At 43.8% G+C, this 19,645-nt stretch overlaps 1 protein-coding gene across 3 annotated transcripts in view; it reads left to right on the forward strand.

The window, feature by feature from the left end:
• PRPF3 (pre-mRNA processing factor 3) overlaps positions 1 to 19,645 on the forward strand; it is a 1,104,158-nt gene that overhangs the window by 94,899 nt on the left and 989,614 nt on the right. For all 3 annotated transcript variants that reach the window (XM_069649724.1, XM_069649725.1, XM_069649726.1), the window contains exons 3-4: positions 15,218 to 15,348; positions 16,278 to 16,415. In XM_069649724.1, the coding sequence (XP_069505825.1) occupies positions 15,218 to 15,348; positions 16,278 to 16,415 (269 nt within the window). The remainder of the gene's footprint in view (positions 1 to 15,217; positions 15,349 to 16,277; positions 16,416 to 19,645) is intronic.

The following is a 19,645-nucleotide window of genomic DNA, read 5'->3' on the forward strand; positions in this document are numbered from 1 at the left end:
TTTCCATGCTGTACCAAAATACATCATGACACAGCTAGAGAGAGATTTTCATGAGAAAAGATCACTAGACTGGGTCATTGAACAGGCCACCTGGATCTATGAGGTGCAAAAGCCCATAGACAAGAATACTCAAAAATAAAAGCCCCAAAATAACCACCCCCCCCCCTGCTGTTGCTAAGGTGACAGAGGCAAAGGTTGCCCCGATTTGTAGATTTGGAGATGGGGGGGGGGGGGCTAAAAACTTGGCTGCACAACAGAATAATCCCAAACCCAGAAGGCCCTCGGGCCAGTCAGACAGGGAGCCAAGGAGGTAGTCCCACAAATGGGATCCCTCACTCCCCTGACTATGTAAATCCCTGCTACAAGGGGAACAGACCCATCCTGGGTTATGTGTGGACTCCTCCAGCCCAAGGGGGGGGGGGAATCCAACCAGGCACCTAACCCAGGGAACTTCCCTCCTAACTTCCCGCAGGAGGGCAGAAACTTCCCAAATCCTGGACAGAAATTCTTCCCCAAGTATCCACAAAACTTTCAACCCCAAAATCATCCATCCTTCTTCCCCCAATTTCCTGAGTCCAGACCACCTAATCCGGGAGAGGGGAGGCCAAAGGTGGAGAGGTACCCAAATCTTCCCAACTCGGGGTATTATCAGAGAAGGCATAGTTACCCTTCCCGGGATCAGCCCAGGGGAGAAATGAGAACCTCGTATCAGCCTGAGCGGGTTTCACAGCTAGAGCGCCAGGTCCAAAACATGGCACAGGATGTGGGTCGCATGCTGAGGGCTCAACAGAACCCTCAGATGGCCATGCCGGCACAGAATGCCTCCAACCTTGGACCTGGTGCTCCAGAACAATGACGGGGGCAGCACCCAGACAACCCACCAGTTCCCAGGGAGGTGGCACAAGGGTAAGGGGGGGTGTAAAGCCTTGGAGGAAGCTTCCTTCCCCACTTGTAGAAAGCCCCTGGAAACCCAGGAACCGGAACCAAAATCTCCTGCCCCTGAAAGTCTGCCACCCAAGGAGCAGGGGGGTTGAGGGGTAGGAGAAACAAAGTGCCCAAACAGACCCATTTTGTGGAGGAGGTACAGATCTTCCAATTTGAAGGAGACGGGTCCTCAGAGGATTTTGGGAATAGAATCTTCTTCAGAGAGGGTGGGGGGGGCTCCTCTCAAAGAAAAATGGGTCCCAAAGGATTCAAATCCAGACTGGGTAGATGTGGGGACTGAGCTAGCGCTGCCCATCATCCAATCCCAGAACCAACAACATGAAAATCCCCTGGTTCAAACCCATCCTGGTGACTGCCTCCAAAAGGGGGGGGGGGCAGAACCGGAACCAGGGGAACTCAAAACTTCTCCCATCTCTAGTTGCCACCTTGTCTTTTCAGATTCCCCAGACTCCCCACAGAATTCTGCCCAAATCTCTCCTCTCTCAATGTCCAAAATTAAAAAACTCACCCACCAGTTGTCCAAAAATGTACATTCTCTGTGCCCCTGTGCAGAGGAGGAGGGAAGATACTATGCCCCGGTACAAATACAGGGGCAGGGTACAATTCTGGCACTGGTGGACACTGGATCCCGAGCTACCCTTCTGTCCAAATAGGCCTTTGATAAACTGAATTCAGGAAGGCGGGAGAATTATCAAATTCCTCTCACCTCTCTTCCTGGAGAACTTCAGAACTTTGACGGGAAGGAAATTCCCGTAGACGGGACTGCGGATTTGGACATTAAAATTGGGCGACACAAGGTGAAGCACCTGGTCATAGTTGTGACTCCAGAGGGCACCCCTTGTTTACTAGGGAATGACCTCCTGAGAAGGTTGTCACCCCTAATAGACTGTGTAAACGAGGTCCTCTGGACCCAGACTAGCCGACCAATAAAATTGAAACCGAGCGTCAACCATGTTAGTTTAAACGGCACATGCCACATGGTTGAACAAAAATCTGACCAAGTAGAATTTCACTTCCAGAACAACCAAATTCCAGACGTGACAGTAATAGCAGTAGGACAAAAGACTGGTGATTGAGGTCCTCTCTATTTCTGAAAATCAACCTTCCTTCCAGTCTAAGATGGCATTCAACACTGGAAGGAAACTCACTGAAATTCGTTACCAATCCACAATCGGACATTCCCACTCCTATAGTCCAGAAAGATGAGAAATCAGCTCAGAGCCTGGCTGACATTCTGCAAATTGGAGAACAATTGTTCATCCCTGTTCAGTTAAATGAAGGGAAGGCCTCTGTTCTCGCCCGAGTGTGTGTGAACAACGGTAAGAGCTTCATCAGCGAAGCAATTTCCGCCAACTCCCAAAAGATCCAGCCATTCCCACATTTAGACTAATAGACAAATGGGAAATTAATCTGGAAACACCCAATTCCAAACATCTCCTGCCAAGCAGGTGTATGCTCAAAATCTCCATAGGCAACAAGAGCATAGTTCATAATTGTTGGGTCGTGCGAGACGCCACTGCCGGCTTTTACTTAGGCAGTGATATTCTCAATCGCTTTGCCATTAGTTTGGACCTAATAAACTTCAAAGCTTGGTCCTGATTAGCGGATAATCCCATGGGCTTTGATGACCCAGAGAAAGCATTTAGGTAAGCTCAACTGCTGCCTTATGCAGTTGAAATTCAGATTGGAGAGGAAGTCACCATCTCAGAAAGGACCCGACAATTCTCCCTGGAAGTGAAAGTTAAAAGAGGACAGAAATTGAAAAACCCTGATGCCTATATTCATCTAAATGCTTCTCTCCAACAGCAAGGGTTGGGGGTAAACCCAACACCACTAGTCAATATAGAACATGACACCATTCCAATAGAGGTGGATAACAGCGACTTAAAGAGTGTCACTCTAGCCGCAGGCACCATTATTGGAATGGCGGTTGATGACCGACATTTCTCCATAGATTTAGGAAATGAACTGTTAGGACCAATCCCCAAGGACTGTTTTGACAGTGACAGTGATGACAACACAACACCAGACAGAATCTTTACCCGGCATGGGGGGAACTTTCTGGTGTACACTTCCTGCCCTTATGATAAGGAAGATGTGACTTGTGACTTCAGGAGGGATGAGGTGATTTTCCAGGTTCATGAGGGCTGCCTTTCCCACCTGAAGCCACCAGTCCAAATCATCACTTTGACCAGGGACTTCTCCACTCAGCTGGAGGATGCCCTTGAGATGGTGAAACCTGAAGTCTTTCCAGGCTTCAGGCAGATGGTGGAAGAGAGAGTCAACCTAGCTGATGCCTGTGAGACTCTGGAGCTTAAGCAAAAGTTGAAACAAGTTTTGTTGGATTTTCAAGATCTTTGCGGTGGACTCATATGACTGTGGTCGTACCGACATCCACACAACAAATCCCACGGACTCTGGCATGACTCTAGTGTTTGTGAAGCAATATCGCTTGCCTCTCGCATCAATGGAGTCCCTTACTGAAATAATTAAGAACCTTGAGTCCCGTGGGATAATCTGTCCAGTCCACAGCACCTACAATAATCCAGTGCTGGGGATATTGAAGCCAAACGGCCAGTGGAGACTCTGTGCCGACCTTAGGGAGCTCAACAAACTGGTCCATACTTCCCGATGGCCTCTTCCCTACATTGACCAAGGGCTGGCCCAGATCCAGGGGTCACAGGTATTCACTGCAATAGACATGACCAATGGATACTGGACTGTACCTGTCAGTAGGGAGGACCAATACAAGCTGGCCTTTACCTTTGGGGGGCAGCAGTACACATGGACCCGGACTCCCTTCGGATACATCAACTCCGGCAATGAGTTCAACATTTTTCTACATAAGGCCATGCCGGACCTGGGTGAGAGGGGTAACCTGGCCTATGTAGATGATGATCTCATCAAAAGCTCAACTGTGGAGGAGCAGATAGCAGAGATCCGTTATGTTCTGACACAGTTGAGGGCCGCCGGAGCAAAACTTTCCTTTCAAAAGGCACAGTGGTGTAGAACCTGTGTAAATGTCTTGGGGCATGAGATTACTCCTCGGGGTCTCTGTCCCCAGGAAAAGAAAGTGGAAGCACTCCAGAAATTGAAAGACCCCATAACTCTGCGGGAACTAAGGAGCCTCCTTGGACTGACTAATTACAGTAGAAAGTTCATTGAGGGCTACACAGAGATCGCAAGACTCCTGATTCATCTTTTGAAGGAGGGGGGGGTCAAGTGGGAGTGGGGTCGAGAACAAGCGGAGGCAGTAAGACAACTCAAAAGAAGCGCCTCACAAGTGCCTTGCCTAGCTTACCCTGTCAGAAACAAGTTCTTCTTGGAGACCGGGTTCTCTAATACATGCTTGACTGCAGTATTATACCAAAGCATGACCAGGTCAATAAAGTAATCTCCTATGCAAGTAAAACTTTATCCTATGTGGAGGAAAAATTAATTCAACGATTGTGAGAAGGCACTCCTGACAATGGTGTGGGCATTGAAGAATTACCGCCCGTTTTATCCAGGGGGAACACATAGTGGAGACTCCACACCAGCCTCTGCAATATCTTCAAAGTGACAGAATCTGGGCCGGAAATGTGAGTAATTCCCGTATTACTTCCTGGATTCTGTCAATGCAAGGCTTTCCTGTGGAGGTCAGATATGGCCAAAACAAGAAGAGTCCCCTCGTGCAAGGTCTGGCTGACTTGCATGATTGTGCCAGATAAAACTGTCTTGAGGACGAGAGTCTTAAAAATCAAGGACAACATGGAAGCATACCTCAATTAAATCCTAAACACCGTAACAAGCTCAGTCCTACGAGGCCTGATGAAACTAACAACAACTCGAAAGTCTTGTCCTGAAGTTGTTCCGACCCTCGGATCTAAAGGAGGCTTATTGGATATTCTTCAAATTTCATCTGAAGACCTTCAATTTGAAAAAAGATCACACTCACGGAACGGGAGGGAGATTGGAAAAGCCAAACCCCACAAAGTGACTCCTAGGAAAGACCATTCTTCTTTTAGCTCCCCACCGAGAAGGCATTCAGAATTCCAAACGCCCAAGTCTACAGACTCGCCAGGGAAAAAAAACCTGACCTCTTAACAATTGTCATCAATCACAATCGCCCTGGCACCATTCTGTAAATTGTATGAGGGAATCGCTGAAACTCTGAAGAACCATATAAATATAACCACCACAATGAACTCCAACTCTCATTGTTGGAAGGTTACATATTGGCCAAGAAGGTTGATCCAATGAACCTGAAGAACCAATCAACAAACTCTCCCTACACATTTTCAACAACCTTTCCCCAAAACTGTCCAAAGAAATGATAACCCCGCACTGGGGAACTCACTTAGTTCACGGGGAACCCAAACGAAGGAGTGCTCAAAGGATTCTTTCATTTTCATTTTGGATATAGAAAATGGACAAATAGATCTGACTGAGGGAGCAGGAAACCGAAAACTACAACCACTGAAAAAAAGGCAGCCGCCCCTGCAATACCATTACTAGCAACTGGAAGTCAGTTTAACACTGATACAAAAATCTTCCAGGGCAGTCACAGCTACAAATGGGTGCATATCTCAATCAAAAAACTTAGAGATAAGATCAGAGCCCGTTACAGACAGATCTGCCCCAGCTGGAAGCCATTCTAAGAGGCTGTCGGGTAAGGTGGTGTCCTTTGGCATCATTTCAAAAAAAGCCCTGACAATTACTGATACGGTTTTGACTTTAGATCCAAAGAGGAATCCTATTACAGGCAAACCTACTACTGAGAAGGCGCCTCGAGCTAACGGCCGGCGAGTGGTGCTGCTGAACATCCAAAAACCCAACCTTTCACATTCAAACAAAGGGAGCCCTAAGTCTGTTGCAAAGAACCACACAGCCTGCATTGGATAGCAGAACTTTCGACGACTCGCAGGACCTGCTGTACATCTTGAGGATGAGTTTGATTCGAACCCCCAGCCGTCAGTTAGGCAGAAGAGGAAAGCCGACTTGGAGGCAACTGAGGACATAGATTTACCAAAACAACCTTTCTTATCCTCGAGGACAAAAGAAAAATCCAAACGAACAATATAATGAGAGAAAACAGAAAGACATCGGAATCTGCCATTCCAACAGATCAACCCATCAACCACAGATCGAGAGATGGGGAAGAAAACCTGAACAAAAACATTTCCTGGAAACATGACCCCATTGATAACAGATTCCTACAAAAGATGTAGCCAATGGCCCACTGCACTAGATGACTATAGGGCTAGAAGAACGCTACAACAAAAGAACTCCCCTTTAACAACACCATACATGAACGACTTGGACCGAAAATGCAACTGAACAACGCCGCAAGTGAAGAAGACTGGATTGGAAAGATCTTTCAAAATTGGAAGAGTCGCTAACAAAAGGGACAACTTGATACTAAATAGACTGACGGTGATGCAACTGTTCTCAAGAATACAGAGCCTAAAACAGATGAGATCAAACTATTTAAACATCGTGGAGCCAGGCATTGATGGGCGTAACGATTCTGCTTTTCTATTCATTGAATCCTCCACTGTAAAAGGATGGATGAGAAAGGCTGTTGATGATCTATACCACTGGGGATATATCCTCGAAGATCTCAGTAGCAAGAACTATGGTCTTTTGTACATAGTCATTCAAGTAGATCAATTCATAGACAACATAGGTCTCCTCCAGGATCCAGGGACGAAAGTATAAAAAGCTTAAATTCCAGCGAAGCCAGTTATCCTTCAACCCATTGGAATGAACCAGGAAGGAGAACCGAAAACACCAAACCAAGGCAAAGTCGTTCCCCCTTTGAAACGATGACCACACAGGGATAAACTACAACACAAACCCCCTCCCATTGAAAAATGCTATGGCCCTGACTACTTAACCTTCAGTGATTTGCGATTCATCGATTGAAGACAGATCTTGACCGTTTTTCGAAAGGGCCCATTCCAATAATGTAAATCACTTTTGACCAAAATCTAAAAACTAATGGAACGAAGCGTACAATCGGTCAAACAGGTGCAGGAGTGCGGAAAAGTGGTCTTGGACTGCGTCTGCCCTATAACCAATAATGCTTAGCAATCAAAAAAGAGCGTAGATCTTCGACCACGCAAATTCTCTAAAGCAGGACCAAGGGAGAATGTATCCATCTCGTGGAACACCAGAGGCTTTGCTCACTTGACAAAGGAAAGCGATGTGAATCTGGGAGACCATGATGTGATAATGTTACAAGAAACAATGCTCCTAAACAAACCTTCCTTAGGCTGCTTCGACATACACTTTTCACCTGCCTATAGAGGCACCAAAGGCCGCCTGATGTCTGTTCTGCTAACAGCTTTTTGCGCTAGTAGTGGCTTCCAGTTGATTACATTATTGATATCTACAAAATTCATACAAGCCTCTCTAGTCCTGTGGAATTGTCAAACTGTAAAACCGGAATTGACAAAAAGATGTTTATAAATATCTATTGGAACTCAAACGCCATCAGTGACAATGATTTCCTAGACGAACTGGAAACTGTGATAGAAACAACATCTGAGAATCACGATCTCGATCACATTCTGATCGGGGGGGGATTTAAACATAACCTGCAAAGGGATAGGTGATCTAAAAACCACTCACCCGCAACACACTCATTAAGAAGAGCCCACCTCTGGGAGTCCCTTTATGAAGAGCAACAACCTCCACAATATTCACTTGGTATCTGATACAACTGAAAATATACCAACCTGGGATAGGGAAAAACCAAGTGGGAACTATTGACCATTTCTACATTTCCAGAAACCTGCTTCCAGAATTAAAAACTTTTAGAGTAGTAAGAACAATCCACAGCGACCACAACATGCTGTTGATGCTGTGGAATTCTCAAAAACCGCTAACACAAACTATACAGCACAAAGTAGAGGTTGCCTGTGGTGCAGTCCATCTCAAATTAACAGAAGCAGGAATCAATCGACTATTCAGACGATATGTTGACGGTGGTGTGGCAAAAAGCAAAAGAGACTATCGCCCCCTCCTCATGGCTTTTAGGAAAACTGATGCAAAATCAACGAAGTCTGCAAAGCCGGAAGTCCATAGATACGACCAAGAACTAGTTTCAAAGCGCAGACGGATGTGTAAACTGAAGAGGCAAGCAAAAAAAACAAGCTCAGCCAAAACAAGAGCGGATGCCATTGAAGCAGAAAAAGAATACAAAGCCTGAGTGAGAAACCACAGAAACAAAATGTATCAATGATTCTGAAGAGATGTTGAGAGCCATCTGTGGGAGAAATACAAGTACGTTCTGGTCTCTACTAAAAACTATTTTGAGATTAACAAATGATGCATTACAGAACAGTGTGGGTGAAGCAAAGTGGATCGACCATTTTGAACATTTGTATAAAGCTACAAACAGTTTGCAAAAGAAGCTTGCGAACGAAAACGAGGCATGGGACATTCCGCACAACCCAGAGCGAATACTGGCCAAAATTAAGACGCTTAACAACTCTAGAGCCCCAGGCCCAGATGGGGTGACAAACTTCGATTTAAAAAGAGGCGGTTGCGTGGTCGATATTCATCAGCAAAGTCGTCTTAAACTGCCAGAGAACTAGATCAATACCTTTGTCGTGGAAATGCGCTAACATTGTGCCGATATTCAAAAAAGGGGCAAGGGATAACCGCAAACATTATCGCCCAATTGCATTACTCCACACAATAGGAAAGATCTTTGCCTCCTTTGTACTGGATAAATTCCAAAACTGGACAAACATCAGCAAAATTAACAATCCTTTCCAGACTGGATTTGTTAAAGCTACGGGGACAACAGCAAACATTCTCCTTCTGAGCATACTTAAGAACAATGTCTTAGAAGGCAAACAAGTATTCATGGGATTTATAGACATGGTCCAAGCTTTTGACCAGGTCAATCGGACAAAATTGTGGAACAAACTCGCCTTATGGAATTGCCCACCGCCAATATTAGCACAAATCGAAGCACTATATTCTGAGACTACAATTCAAGTGCACCTTAGTAGAGCAGGGCAACTGACAAAACATATTCCAACGAGCCGGGGGGTTAAATAGGGCTGCCCTCTAGCACTGGTGCTGTATAACACTTATATTGCCAACTATAGGACCAGAGACCAGGAAGTTTCAGCTTTCCCTCCAACTTTTGGTTGGTGAACCACTATCGCGATTAATCTACGCAGACAACATTATAGTCATCGATCAAACCCAAATCGGCCTCCAAAGAAAACTAAACAACTTGGCCTCCTTCATCAAGAAGAACAATTTGGAAATAAAAAAATCTAAAACGAAGATAATGTCTTTCGATTCTACTCAGAAGAGAAACGAAAGCTCAAAGTGCTTCATCGAGGGTAAAAAAACTAGACAAAATTTCAAATATCTTGGCGTGATCCTCAGCTCAAAAGAGATTTACCAATGCAAGATGCCCTGCAGGAAAAACAAACTCTTAATTGCACAGACCGAAGCAGTAAATGGGAAGTACGGAAGATTCTCCTTCATACGGTCCTGAATTTTTATAAGGCCAAGATCATACCGAGTCTGACATACGGACATGCCAAACCTTCCTGAAACCCTATGGGATAAGGTAGAAGGAAAGTTTGGGCGAAAGGTCTTGACACTCCCACAATCAACACCGATAGCATCGATCTGGAGGGAATTAAGCCTTCAATCAATCTCAGATAGTGACTCGCAATAAAATCATGCTATACAGGAGGGTAATTGATCCTTTGAGTCCTCATATATTTGGTCTGATCAGAAAAGAGCTGCAGGGAAATACCAAGATCATGTCGATGGGTCGTGGACATTCAAGATTAACTAGAGCAAATCTGTTGCATAGAGGAAGATCTACTGAAAAATCGAATAAATAAAAAAAGTTACTTCTGCATGATTGGATAACAACGCAAGACCAGGCTAACAAAAAAAAACGGACAAAAAATATTCCCCCGATGAGACAAAATCAATCTGCCACCAAATTACATTAACAAAATTCCCAAACAAAAGTTTAAGAGAAAACTTTGAGAATAAGATTGAATTTACTGAAGACCAAGGAGGTGGTTGCTGTAATGAGTAAACTAAGTGAAAACTACTGCCGTTTTTGCTAAACCAAAGAGTCAACTGAAAATTTGAAACGCCTATTAAATTGCCAAGCACTAGCGAGACGGCGCCAAACTTATTTGGGACACATTCTCTCTGGTCTTCATTTCTATGATGAAAACGAATGGTGGTCACGTTTACTGAGTGTCGAAAGGACTACATGGGTGATTGATTGCTGTGACGAAATTCTTTGAGAAGTTGGAACTGGATACTCCATGAAACAATTGAAAGCGAAACTATTGACTAACTGGAAAAAAAGGGAATAACAAGTTGGGGGGGGGGGGGCAGTGGGGGCGCTTTGGTGTTCTTTGAACCGATCCACAGTACCTGCCTCAAAAAAAGGAAAGGAGAAATCTCCAGGGGATTTGAAAACAGAGAATGATCATTAACTACTTTGTGTCCCCCCCCCCACCCCTCCCCTTCTAGGATTTCGATTTTCTTTTTACTTGGACAACAGAAATGAAAGTCAACTCTTGTAAAAATGATTTTCAATGAAAACAAGTAAATAAAAAATCAATACAAAATTCAGCGTTTCACTGCTCCCAACACTATTCACCTAACCCCGGTCACTTCGCGTTACTGGGGTAGTGTTCTAATGTAGTGACAGTGCGCCATCACACGTGCATTGTGCTAATGGCTACATATGCAGTTTAGAGTTTTCAACATAACTGATCAATGCAGCGTTATGGGTACTTATCTGAGGTCTGGGAGCCCTGTGAGCCGCCCCGGACAATGCTGATGTTGCGTTGTTGTCACTGCTGCATGGCCCGCGTTCCTTCTTACTGGGAAATGCCTCCGGGAAACGGTCCTTCTGCCTCCGAGTCCACCTATGCCATGATCTTTAATAATGGGCACCGGGCATGGTCAGACAACGGCCTTCAGTACACAGCCACAAGGCTGGGTTGAAACACTTGTGTAATAGCGCGATATAAATAAAATATCATATCATAAGGCTGCGTGCGTGCGACTTCTAGCCCCGAGCCTCATGGAAAATCCGGTCTGCAGCCCCAGACTGCCGCAACGCCACAGTTTGTTGCCTGAAGCCTGTTGGCTATGGCCACAAATGACACCCCCAACTCGCCCCACGAATGCCCCATTTGACTGACCCATCCACAGACCTACATCCATGCCTCTAGCCTAGTGTGCTTTCCACCCCCCGCCCCCAAAGTTCCACACCCCACGCCTCCCAAAGGAAGCCCACCAAGGACAAAAGACCCATCAAGACCTCCTCACCCAGCTAGGTAGAAGAATGCTCAAGAAAGGGCAAGTCATGGAGAACAGGGCTTACAGTACAGCCACGATTTTAGGCACATTGTGACTCTTGTGTACCCTAACGCAGCTGCGAAGACAGCCTGCGACAAAGGTCCACCAAAATGTTGTGTAAATAGGTACACTGCCACCACCAACCTGTCAGATCATCTTGTCACAGTAACCAAAAAGTTACTGGAGAAGTGAGAAAAGGGAGACCTTGTTTCTCTTGAGCACTCCACTAAGGTGGGGTGTGCGGAACTCTCAAAATAAAATGCAGATGGGACAAAGTGTCCATCTTCCCTGCTAACCTGTTATCACAGATAAAATAAAAATGGAAGCTTTAGGTACTCCCTGCTACACTGCACAGAAAGTGCTGTGTGCTACAATGGGAAAGGTAGGTTCCAGAAAAGAGGCAATTGTAACTCAATTTAAAAAGTACCAGAAAAGGTAGAAAGGGTTTCCAGGGTCAGAGTAAAAGGGTGAACGAGTGTGGAAAAAGGTTCCACTCACTCGGTCCAAAAATGCTGGGGGACTTGCAAAGTGGGAAGAATTTCGCTCAAAAAGGAAAATCTACTTAACAGATTTGTCCTCAAACCATTTAAACCTACATTGTTGGAAGAGGGAGAAGGAGTCAAAACGAATTCTGAAGTCTTTGAACTTAACCGATTAGGAAGACAGAAATGGAGACTATGGATGTTAAAGTGTAAGTCCATAAGATGTTTTATATGAGAAGCAGAGGATGTCAGGAAGAATGAATAAATAAGCCAGTGGGACAAAGAGAGAGGCCACCTGAAGAATAGTATCCTTCTAGGATATCCTAGAAGTAGTAACAAAAAATATATATCTTGGGAAAGTAGCCCTAAAGGAGGATACTAGGGGGAAAGGAAAGTTACAGAACGTTGCACAGACTAATATAAGAAGTCACAAGAGACTATCTGAGAATGTCATCTGAAAATATAATATCGGTAAACAAGTGTATAGAGTATTATTAGCAATATCTGCAAGGAGAAGGGAGCCATACTCTGCATAGGTTAGTTTTCCTAGTGGTGGGGTCGGATAGGATAGATGCGGACTACGTCCTATTTCTTCTGGATATTATCGACTGACTGACGAGCACCTTAGTTAAAAATATAGGCAGGAACCACCCACAGAGATGTGGGGTGGGGAGGGTAAGAGGCATTTTTTTGTTTATTTTAATAAAAGTTCACAAATCGTGTCCTCACATGAGTCTGTGTCCTCCTTCTGACTTGCCAGCCTCTACTTTGAGGGGTTGGCGTGTGTGGGCATTTACTGTCCTCATTACTTGTGTATTATGGTGATAGTTCTTCTTGCATGACTGTCACTCAGTGGCAATTCCTGACATTCCAGTCACCTCCCATTGTATAGTTTTGGCCATTAGTGTACCCTTGGTGTCTGTGTTAGAGCTTAGCTATTTTCCTAGAAACACCTTGGGTTGCAATGGGCCTTTGTGCCTCTTGTCCAGTGTCTCCCTGATGCCACGTCGTTGGACACCGATCTTTACCCCAAGACCTTAAACTGGTGTGGTTTGGTAGATATGGAGGGCACCAAGAGAACAACAAAGTACTTTCCTAGGATAAAAAGGAAGACTTCTATCCAGGCTCACTAGTCTAGTGGAAAAATCACCACAGCAATAATCCAATCTTGGGTAAATTGGAAAGCGTTTTTAATGGCAGTCAGCAAAGCAGCATACAAACAATCCACAGAACAGGGCAAGAACCTAACTTACGAGTTGTATATGGTGCAGCAACCCCTCAGCCCGGTTTTGTCTTCAATTGAAGAGGTGGTGGGTTATGCAACTTTCGGTAACAGTATAGCACTAAAACACGCTGGTGAGTACCAAAAATGGAAATATGTAAGAAGCAAACAGTCCATGAAGTGGCTGGCTTCTCATAGCTAACCTGGTGCACATTCAGTTAGGTCATGAGCACAATGACCTGGGGCAATGCTGCTATAGGCAGTACAATTCAACAAGACCAACTCTGGTGGCTGAGCTTTCGCAAGCCAGATGAGAGCAGTACTTAAATGGAGGTTGCAATTTTACTTTTCCCACCCCACTAGTGTGGTGTATTGTTATACAGGTTGATTATTTTAGGGTTCTTATTACATGGGACTAATGCCTCGTGCCTCTTCCTTGCTTGCATACCTTTTTGACCTATTTGGAATTCAATAGGCTAGTTTCCCATTCCTTAAATTTGCCTGAACATATTCAGATGACTGCACTGCACACCATTCTTTATGGCCCTGTAACTGGTCGGTATCTTCAAAAGGATAGTCGGGTTTGACATTTTTTAAAATTGGTACTCTTCATTTTTAATTGGTAATGTCGTCCACCCATTGCTCTGACAATGTCATGGCTGTCCCGTTCCACCTAAAGCCGGATCACTTGGTCAGTACAAAGTAACTTTTTAAAGGGGAAGGGCATGGCACTGCAAGTGTCTGTAAGACGTAGGTAGGCCAGTACAAAATATAGGTTCAGAAGCAGGGAGGGCAAAAGGGTAAGCACATGCTAGCAACTACTATTATCCAAGCCTCTATACTATTGTATTATAAACCTATAAATGTGAAACCCATCCAGTCTACTACTTGCTGTGTTTTCTATACATTTGGAGAAATCCAACTAAACATGTGGCCCCTGAAGCTTGACTCCTTGGTGGATTTTGAGTCTCTATTCTGCAATCTCTGTATACTCTAAACTCTGTTGGTTATCCCCTTGAAAACATGCATTCTGTGATCCTTTGTGTGTTCGTAGATTAATCTTAACGAGGCAGATTTATTGATCCTTGTTATACTTGCATGTACCTTGTAGAATGTGTACATGTTGCAAAGATAACATAATTCACCTGCTCTTTATATTGCTTCACCTCTTCATTCTGCTCTTCCTTCAGTTTAATAATATGTTCCTTTACAAAATAGTGCCAGGGCTGCATCAATATCCCCTATAAAAAATCTTTAATTTTTCTGGATCATTGATCTTCTTTTTCAACTGGTGCCTATTGTCTGTCCCTCTTCACCCAAAGGCCATTGCTTTCCCCTTTCTCCCTATTGTCCACTGCACCAAGTTTCTCAGCAGTGCTCCAGATAAGATTTTGTTGGTGGGGGTGGGGGTGGAGTTGGGTGGGGAGAGTAGAATTAAAAGATGTTTAAAGGAATCCATGACTGAATAATTTTAATCAAGTAAAAATAGATTTGCAATATTAAAGCATTTTTTGTAATTTATCCTTTTTTGGGAAATTAACATTAATCATGTATATTTTTAAGGCTCTCAATCATAAAACGCAATTGCAAAGCTTCCTTTGCGGTACCCTCTAGAGATGCTACTAGTCTGGAAACATTAATGGAACAGGGGAATTAAAAGCAGTGGGTGTACATTGGTGTGTTACTCCATATTTTATTTCTTGAGGCTATTGGCTTGAGGTAAGGTGGTAAAATAGAGGGACTGCTTCTTGAGTCCCTGATCTTGGTGGGTTCAACTATCTGCAGTGAAAAGAATTGTAGTAATCTCCAAAAAACGAAGCCCATACTCAAAAGTTCAGATTTGCAGCATTGCCTTCAGCTACCCTCACAAGCCTTTCCATTCCCACACCCCCTCGTTCATGATGTTGTCTACTAGTGCTAGAAGCGTCTACATTTTGCTTTATTCCTCCTGTACGTCTTGCGCTTGTATCTTGCACATTTGATTTTATTTCCGGTTATGTGGCAATTGTTTTAATGGGGAGGATAATGTGCAATGGATTAGACTGAACATGTTCTAGATGGATCTGAAGGATTATTATATTTTTAGATGTGCGCACTGTTGAGAGGAACTGAAATTGCATAGCACCCATTGTGTTTGTTTAATCTCTGACCTGAATTCAGTGTTTGCAGGACATATTCGGTCTGGTTTGTTATTGAGCTGCTTTTACTTTCTCAGAACATCTCCGGCCTTTTCTGGATGACACAACTTCGCGATTTGTGGAGAAGCTCTTTGAAGCAGTTGATGAAGGTCGCAACTCTCGGCACTCCAGATCCAGCAACGACCGCATTAAAAAACGGGAGATAAAGGTAAAAGAAGAATGGGCTCATGAATGAGTAACTGAGCTTGTTGGTGGTTTTATTACAATACAGATACTATCTGATGAATATTAAGGCACACAGTTGTCACTGTGCCCTTTGTTACGTTTATGCTGTTTTACTATTCAAGATGAATATAATTTACAATAAGTTCTTGATATTGGAGGTGTTCATCTTGAACTGGGAAAAATAAAACTGCAAGGCAAAGTGTCTTCATGAAAGAAAAGACATTTGTTTGGCGTTTTGCTAACCACTTGATTTGAATCAGTTTATCTCTCCAATTTTATTTTGATTTAATAGCACAGAATTTATATTTCACCTGTATGTCTTATGCCTGCATCTAGAGCCTTTGGCCAAAGGTTTCTTACAAAGTCAATTTTCTGCCCCAGCCTACGTCCTCCATTACTCCTACCCCATCTGGTGTTCGTAATGGCCAGACCCAGAAGACCTCAACATTTGAAAACATGATGCATATGAATATGTTTTCATTCTAGTTTGCCTTGTCTTTGGTTGGTTCTCTAAACATCACACACCCAGTAGAGACAGTGTGGAAGAATTCCGATGCCAGTCCCCTGAAATGGGTGTGGCCAGCTGGCACCTTTTTTCCCTATAGGATTTTGGTAATTATTGAACCCTTATCTTAATGCTATAATTGGCCTCTAGTACAAGTTAATTTGAAGTTCTAGGAATTGCATACTTGTAGTATTTTGGGAATATTGTCCATACAGTATCGGATCTTCATTCCACTCACATAAAGTGGCCTTCATTCTGGCAGGTTTTCATTGTTTTAGACCAAAGCACATGATTTGCTCACTTTTTGCAAAACAGTAGGGGATTTGCAAGAAATTCCTATGCAGCAAAACAATGCTCAAACACATTCACACGGTTACTGACAAATAGTTTTCTTTCCTTCTGTTCAGGATGTGTTTGCAGATGATTCTGACCTTAAAGAGTCTTCCAACAAAAAAAAACGTGTTCACCGTTTTGAGGAGGTGGAAGAGCCTGAGGTTATCCCAGGACCACCATCCGAAAGTCCAGGCATGCTGACAAAGATGCAGGTATGTGTCGTGTGGAGCTGCTTTGAAATCTATACAAAGTTCCAAAGAAATGTATGTTTCATAGTATAATGTGTACCGTCCACATTTGGCAACATTTCTCAGATCATGGCTCCGATCATGGCTTATGCAATTTGAAGAGTTGCATAATTCCCTAGGTGATATCTGATGTCAATGCTAATTGTACAGTGTCCTGAAGAGGTGGTGCTGTGTTAATACTTAAACCCTCTCTTTGAAAGCTATTCCCGTAGACTGAGTAATGCGTGGAGCACTCAAATTGGCTTTCCTCTGGCCTGTCATTAGTTGTGACCTCTGAAAGCTTACATGTGTTCATATATTGACATATGTAGCCTTAAAGGGAGTTCATCGTTGATATTTTTTCAGCTTTTGTCTTCATTGGTGGGCCTTTGGATTATTCACAACTACGCAAATATCGCCTTCACAAAATTATTTTGATATCATACAATTGGTACAGTGGATCTATATAACTCGGGAGGATAGCTCAGCGGCAACGTGCTCGCCTTGGAAACAAGACGACCCGGAGCAACACAGGTTCAATCCCCGGATCCGCGCTTGAAACCTCTGGGTATTAAGCGCGTTCTAAATAACCTATCATATCTAACTGATAAAGTGAAACCGATCTTTGAATTGCATCTCTTGAGAAAATCAAGTGAAATGTATTGGGACATTATAAAACAATTATACAGTTTCCTCAAATATAAATGTACAAACAAGGAAGCTAAAATAATGTTTCTAAAGCATAATATGCCACCTACAAATATAGCAAAAGTCAATGGTAGTATTTTGTTGCTTCTGGGAGAATGGATAGTATCTATATGTAGTATTCATACGCCATGATTAAGAACTAGGAAGGTGTGTAATGTACTGAGGTATTCGGTTGCCCCAGATGGTTACTCTTTCACTTGGAGCCACAGGATTGTACCATAATTTGAAGAGGCGTGTTTAGTCACTACAGATTATAAGTCACTTGTGGAGCAATTTGGCCACTAATTGCTGTTGGTGAGGAAGTTATCTCTGTGATTGCCTGGGCTCGATTCTTGCACAGGAGTTTACTTTTCTCTGTCCCCTCTCCTCTTGAAGTTCCGCTAATCCTTAAGGGGAATGTAACCTGTTAGGCAGTGCTCAAAACTTTCACTAGCCATTGGCTAATAATTTACTCTTGCCGCGTACGCATTGGTGTCCTGTGAGGATGTGTAGAATTGAGGTGGCAAGTAACATTTTATGTCTGGGTTGTATCTGGCAATTTTATGTTTACCCCTGTGTTAGGCATGGGTAAAAGGTTCTCTATGGAAGAATTGAAAAGGAGTTACTTTCTGTATTGAAAGTGAAGTTGGTTTTACAAAGGAAAGGGAATCTGGGTATCCTCTTGTATGAGTTCCCCAAGGACCAGTGTCCTAAGGCTCGGTTAGAGTACAATGGGTCCACCCCAATGTAACTCTATGGGAAATCTGGAGGGGTGTGAGGTAAAGCGATCTGCAGCCCCCAGGGTCACAGGATCAAGCAAACCAACCCACAAGAAGGTGTACCAGGGATAGGACCGTACTTTCAGGTGAAGAAACAGTTGCTGCAGGACAGTTCCAGCAGTGAGGTGAGCCTGGCCACTGGTTTCTGTCTTGACGACAGAAAAAAGAGACATGGGTGAATCTGGCGACCGCTCTTGTGCAGACGGAACACCCAGCAAAGGATAATCCTGTTCTGGCTTGTTGGCTCCTTTTCCATGCTTGGTTATCGAAGCGGGTGATTCTTCTCGGCATGCCATGGAGGTCGCAGCTCTTCAAAGGATGGCGCAAAATGCAGTTAGTCGTGGAACTGGTTCGGCTCACCAGTCAAAGGTAGGAGGTCTTCTTCGGATCTTACCAGTCGCTTAGAGGTTGGGACAGCAGCGGTTACTCAGCAGGAACTACTGGTCGATGGAAGTTACTGTTGCCCTTCAGATTCTTCTGTTCCAGTGGTCGACACCAATCTTATCCCATGCACCATTCAAACTTGGGTATGGTTGTCCAATGGGAACAGCCAGCCTCACAGTCTAAATTGGTTTCTCTCAGGCACACTGCAGGAGAAAGGACAGGGGATATTCGGTTGATCTCCCCCGCTTCCTTTCCTGCCAGACACTCAAAAGGTCCTTGCAGACTTTCCAAGGGAAGCCCCACGAAGACAAAGGGACACAAGGACCCTCCCACACCTAGCCAGGGTCGAAGAAGCCATGAGAAATGACAGTGCGTCACAGAAGGGGGTAGCCGCCTAATAAAGTTGAAACATATTATAATTCATATATGTGTTTTGATTCTATTGGAATCGGTGGTGTAGTCAAAAGTTCACCTATGATTCATCTTAGTGATGTAAACTAAAACTAAGACCCCCTGGAGGGTGGGTATGCTCTATAATATTACAAGAAGCCAGTTATTAGGGAGGTGCAGTTTGTTTTATTATTGCACTCCGCTTTCATTATCAAGACAACAGAAACCAAAGTACAATGGCCTGATACAATAAAAAAGCAAAGAAAAATGGTTTAAAAAGTTCAGGCAGTAATTGAGCAAAGAGTCTCAGGCCAATTCTGTGTGCAGAAGACATACAGTAACCACAAAGCAAAATAACAAGATTACAATATTGAACTTTTTACCAAGGCTCTGTATAGCAATATTGTTTAAATGGTAGATTTTTTTACCAAACCCAACAGAGAACCATTTGCTTCAGTAACAGAAGAAGTTAAACAATTAATTTTCCCATTCGGGGAATTCTGCAACAAGAATAAAGTAAGGCAGATTGGTGAGTGTTAGTACAAGGTGTACATGTACATATAGGTCAGAAACAGTTTTCCTAGAGATAGTCAATTTTGAGTCCTATACAGATGTACACTGGTGCTTAGTTTTACAAGTGTCCAATCCTCAGTCGGTCTACGTCAGGAAACCAACAATTCCCAAAGATGTATACTGGGTCAATAGTGATGGTACTAGACCCTAGGACGTTTTGGCTTCCAGGATAGGTGCCTTCATCTGGGCCATGAGAGGATTGCATCTCCCTATAGGTAATAAACACAAAAGCGGGTGGGTGTTAGAAACTCACAGAAGAACCTTTACCTGCTAGTGGTATCAGTGTGCTGTATACAGATAGAAGACCTGTATAGCTAAAAGAGAGAAAATCTCTCATTAAAAAAACAATAACAAGCCAACCTGAAGCCTGGGTCCAGGGGGAGTGGGGCAAGAAGGGAAGAG

Source organism: Ambystoma mexicanum, chromosome 1p, assembly GCF_040938575.1.
Source record: "Ambystoma mexicanum isolate Mex_15411 chromosome 1p, UKY_AmexF1_1, whole genome shotgun sequence".
Taxonomy (NCBI): Eukaryota; Metazoa; Chordata; class Amphibia; order Caudata; family Ambystomatidae; genus Ambystoma; species Ambystoma mexicanum.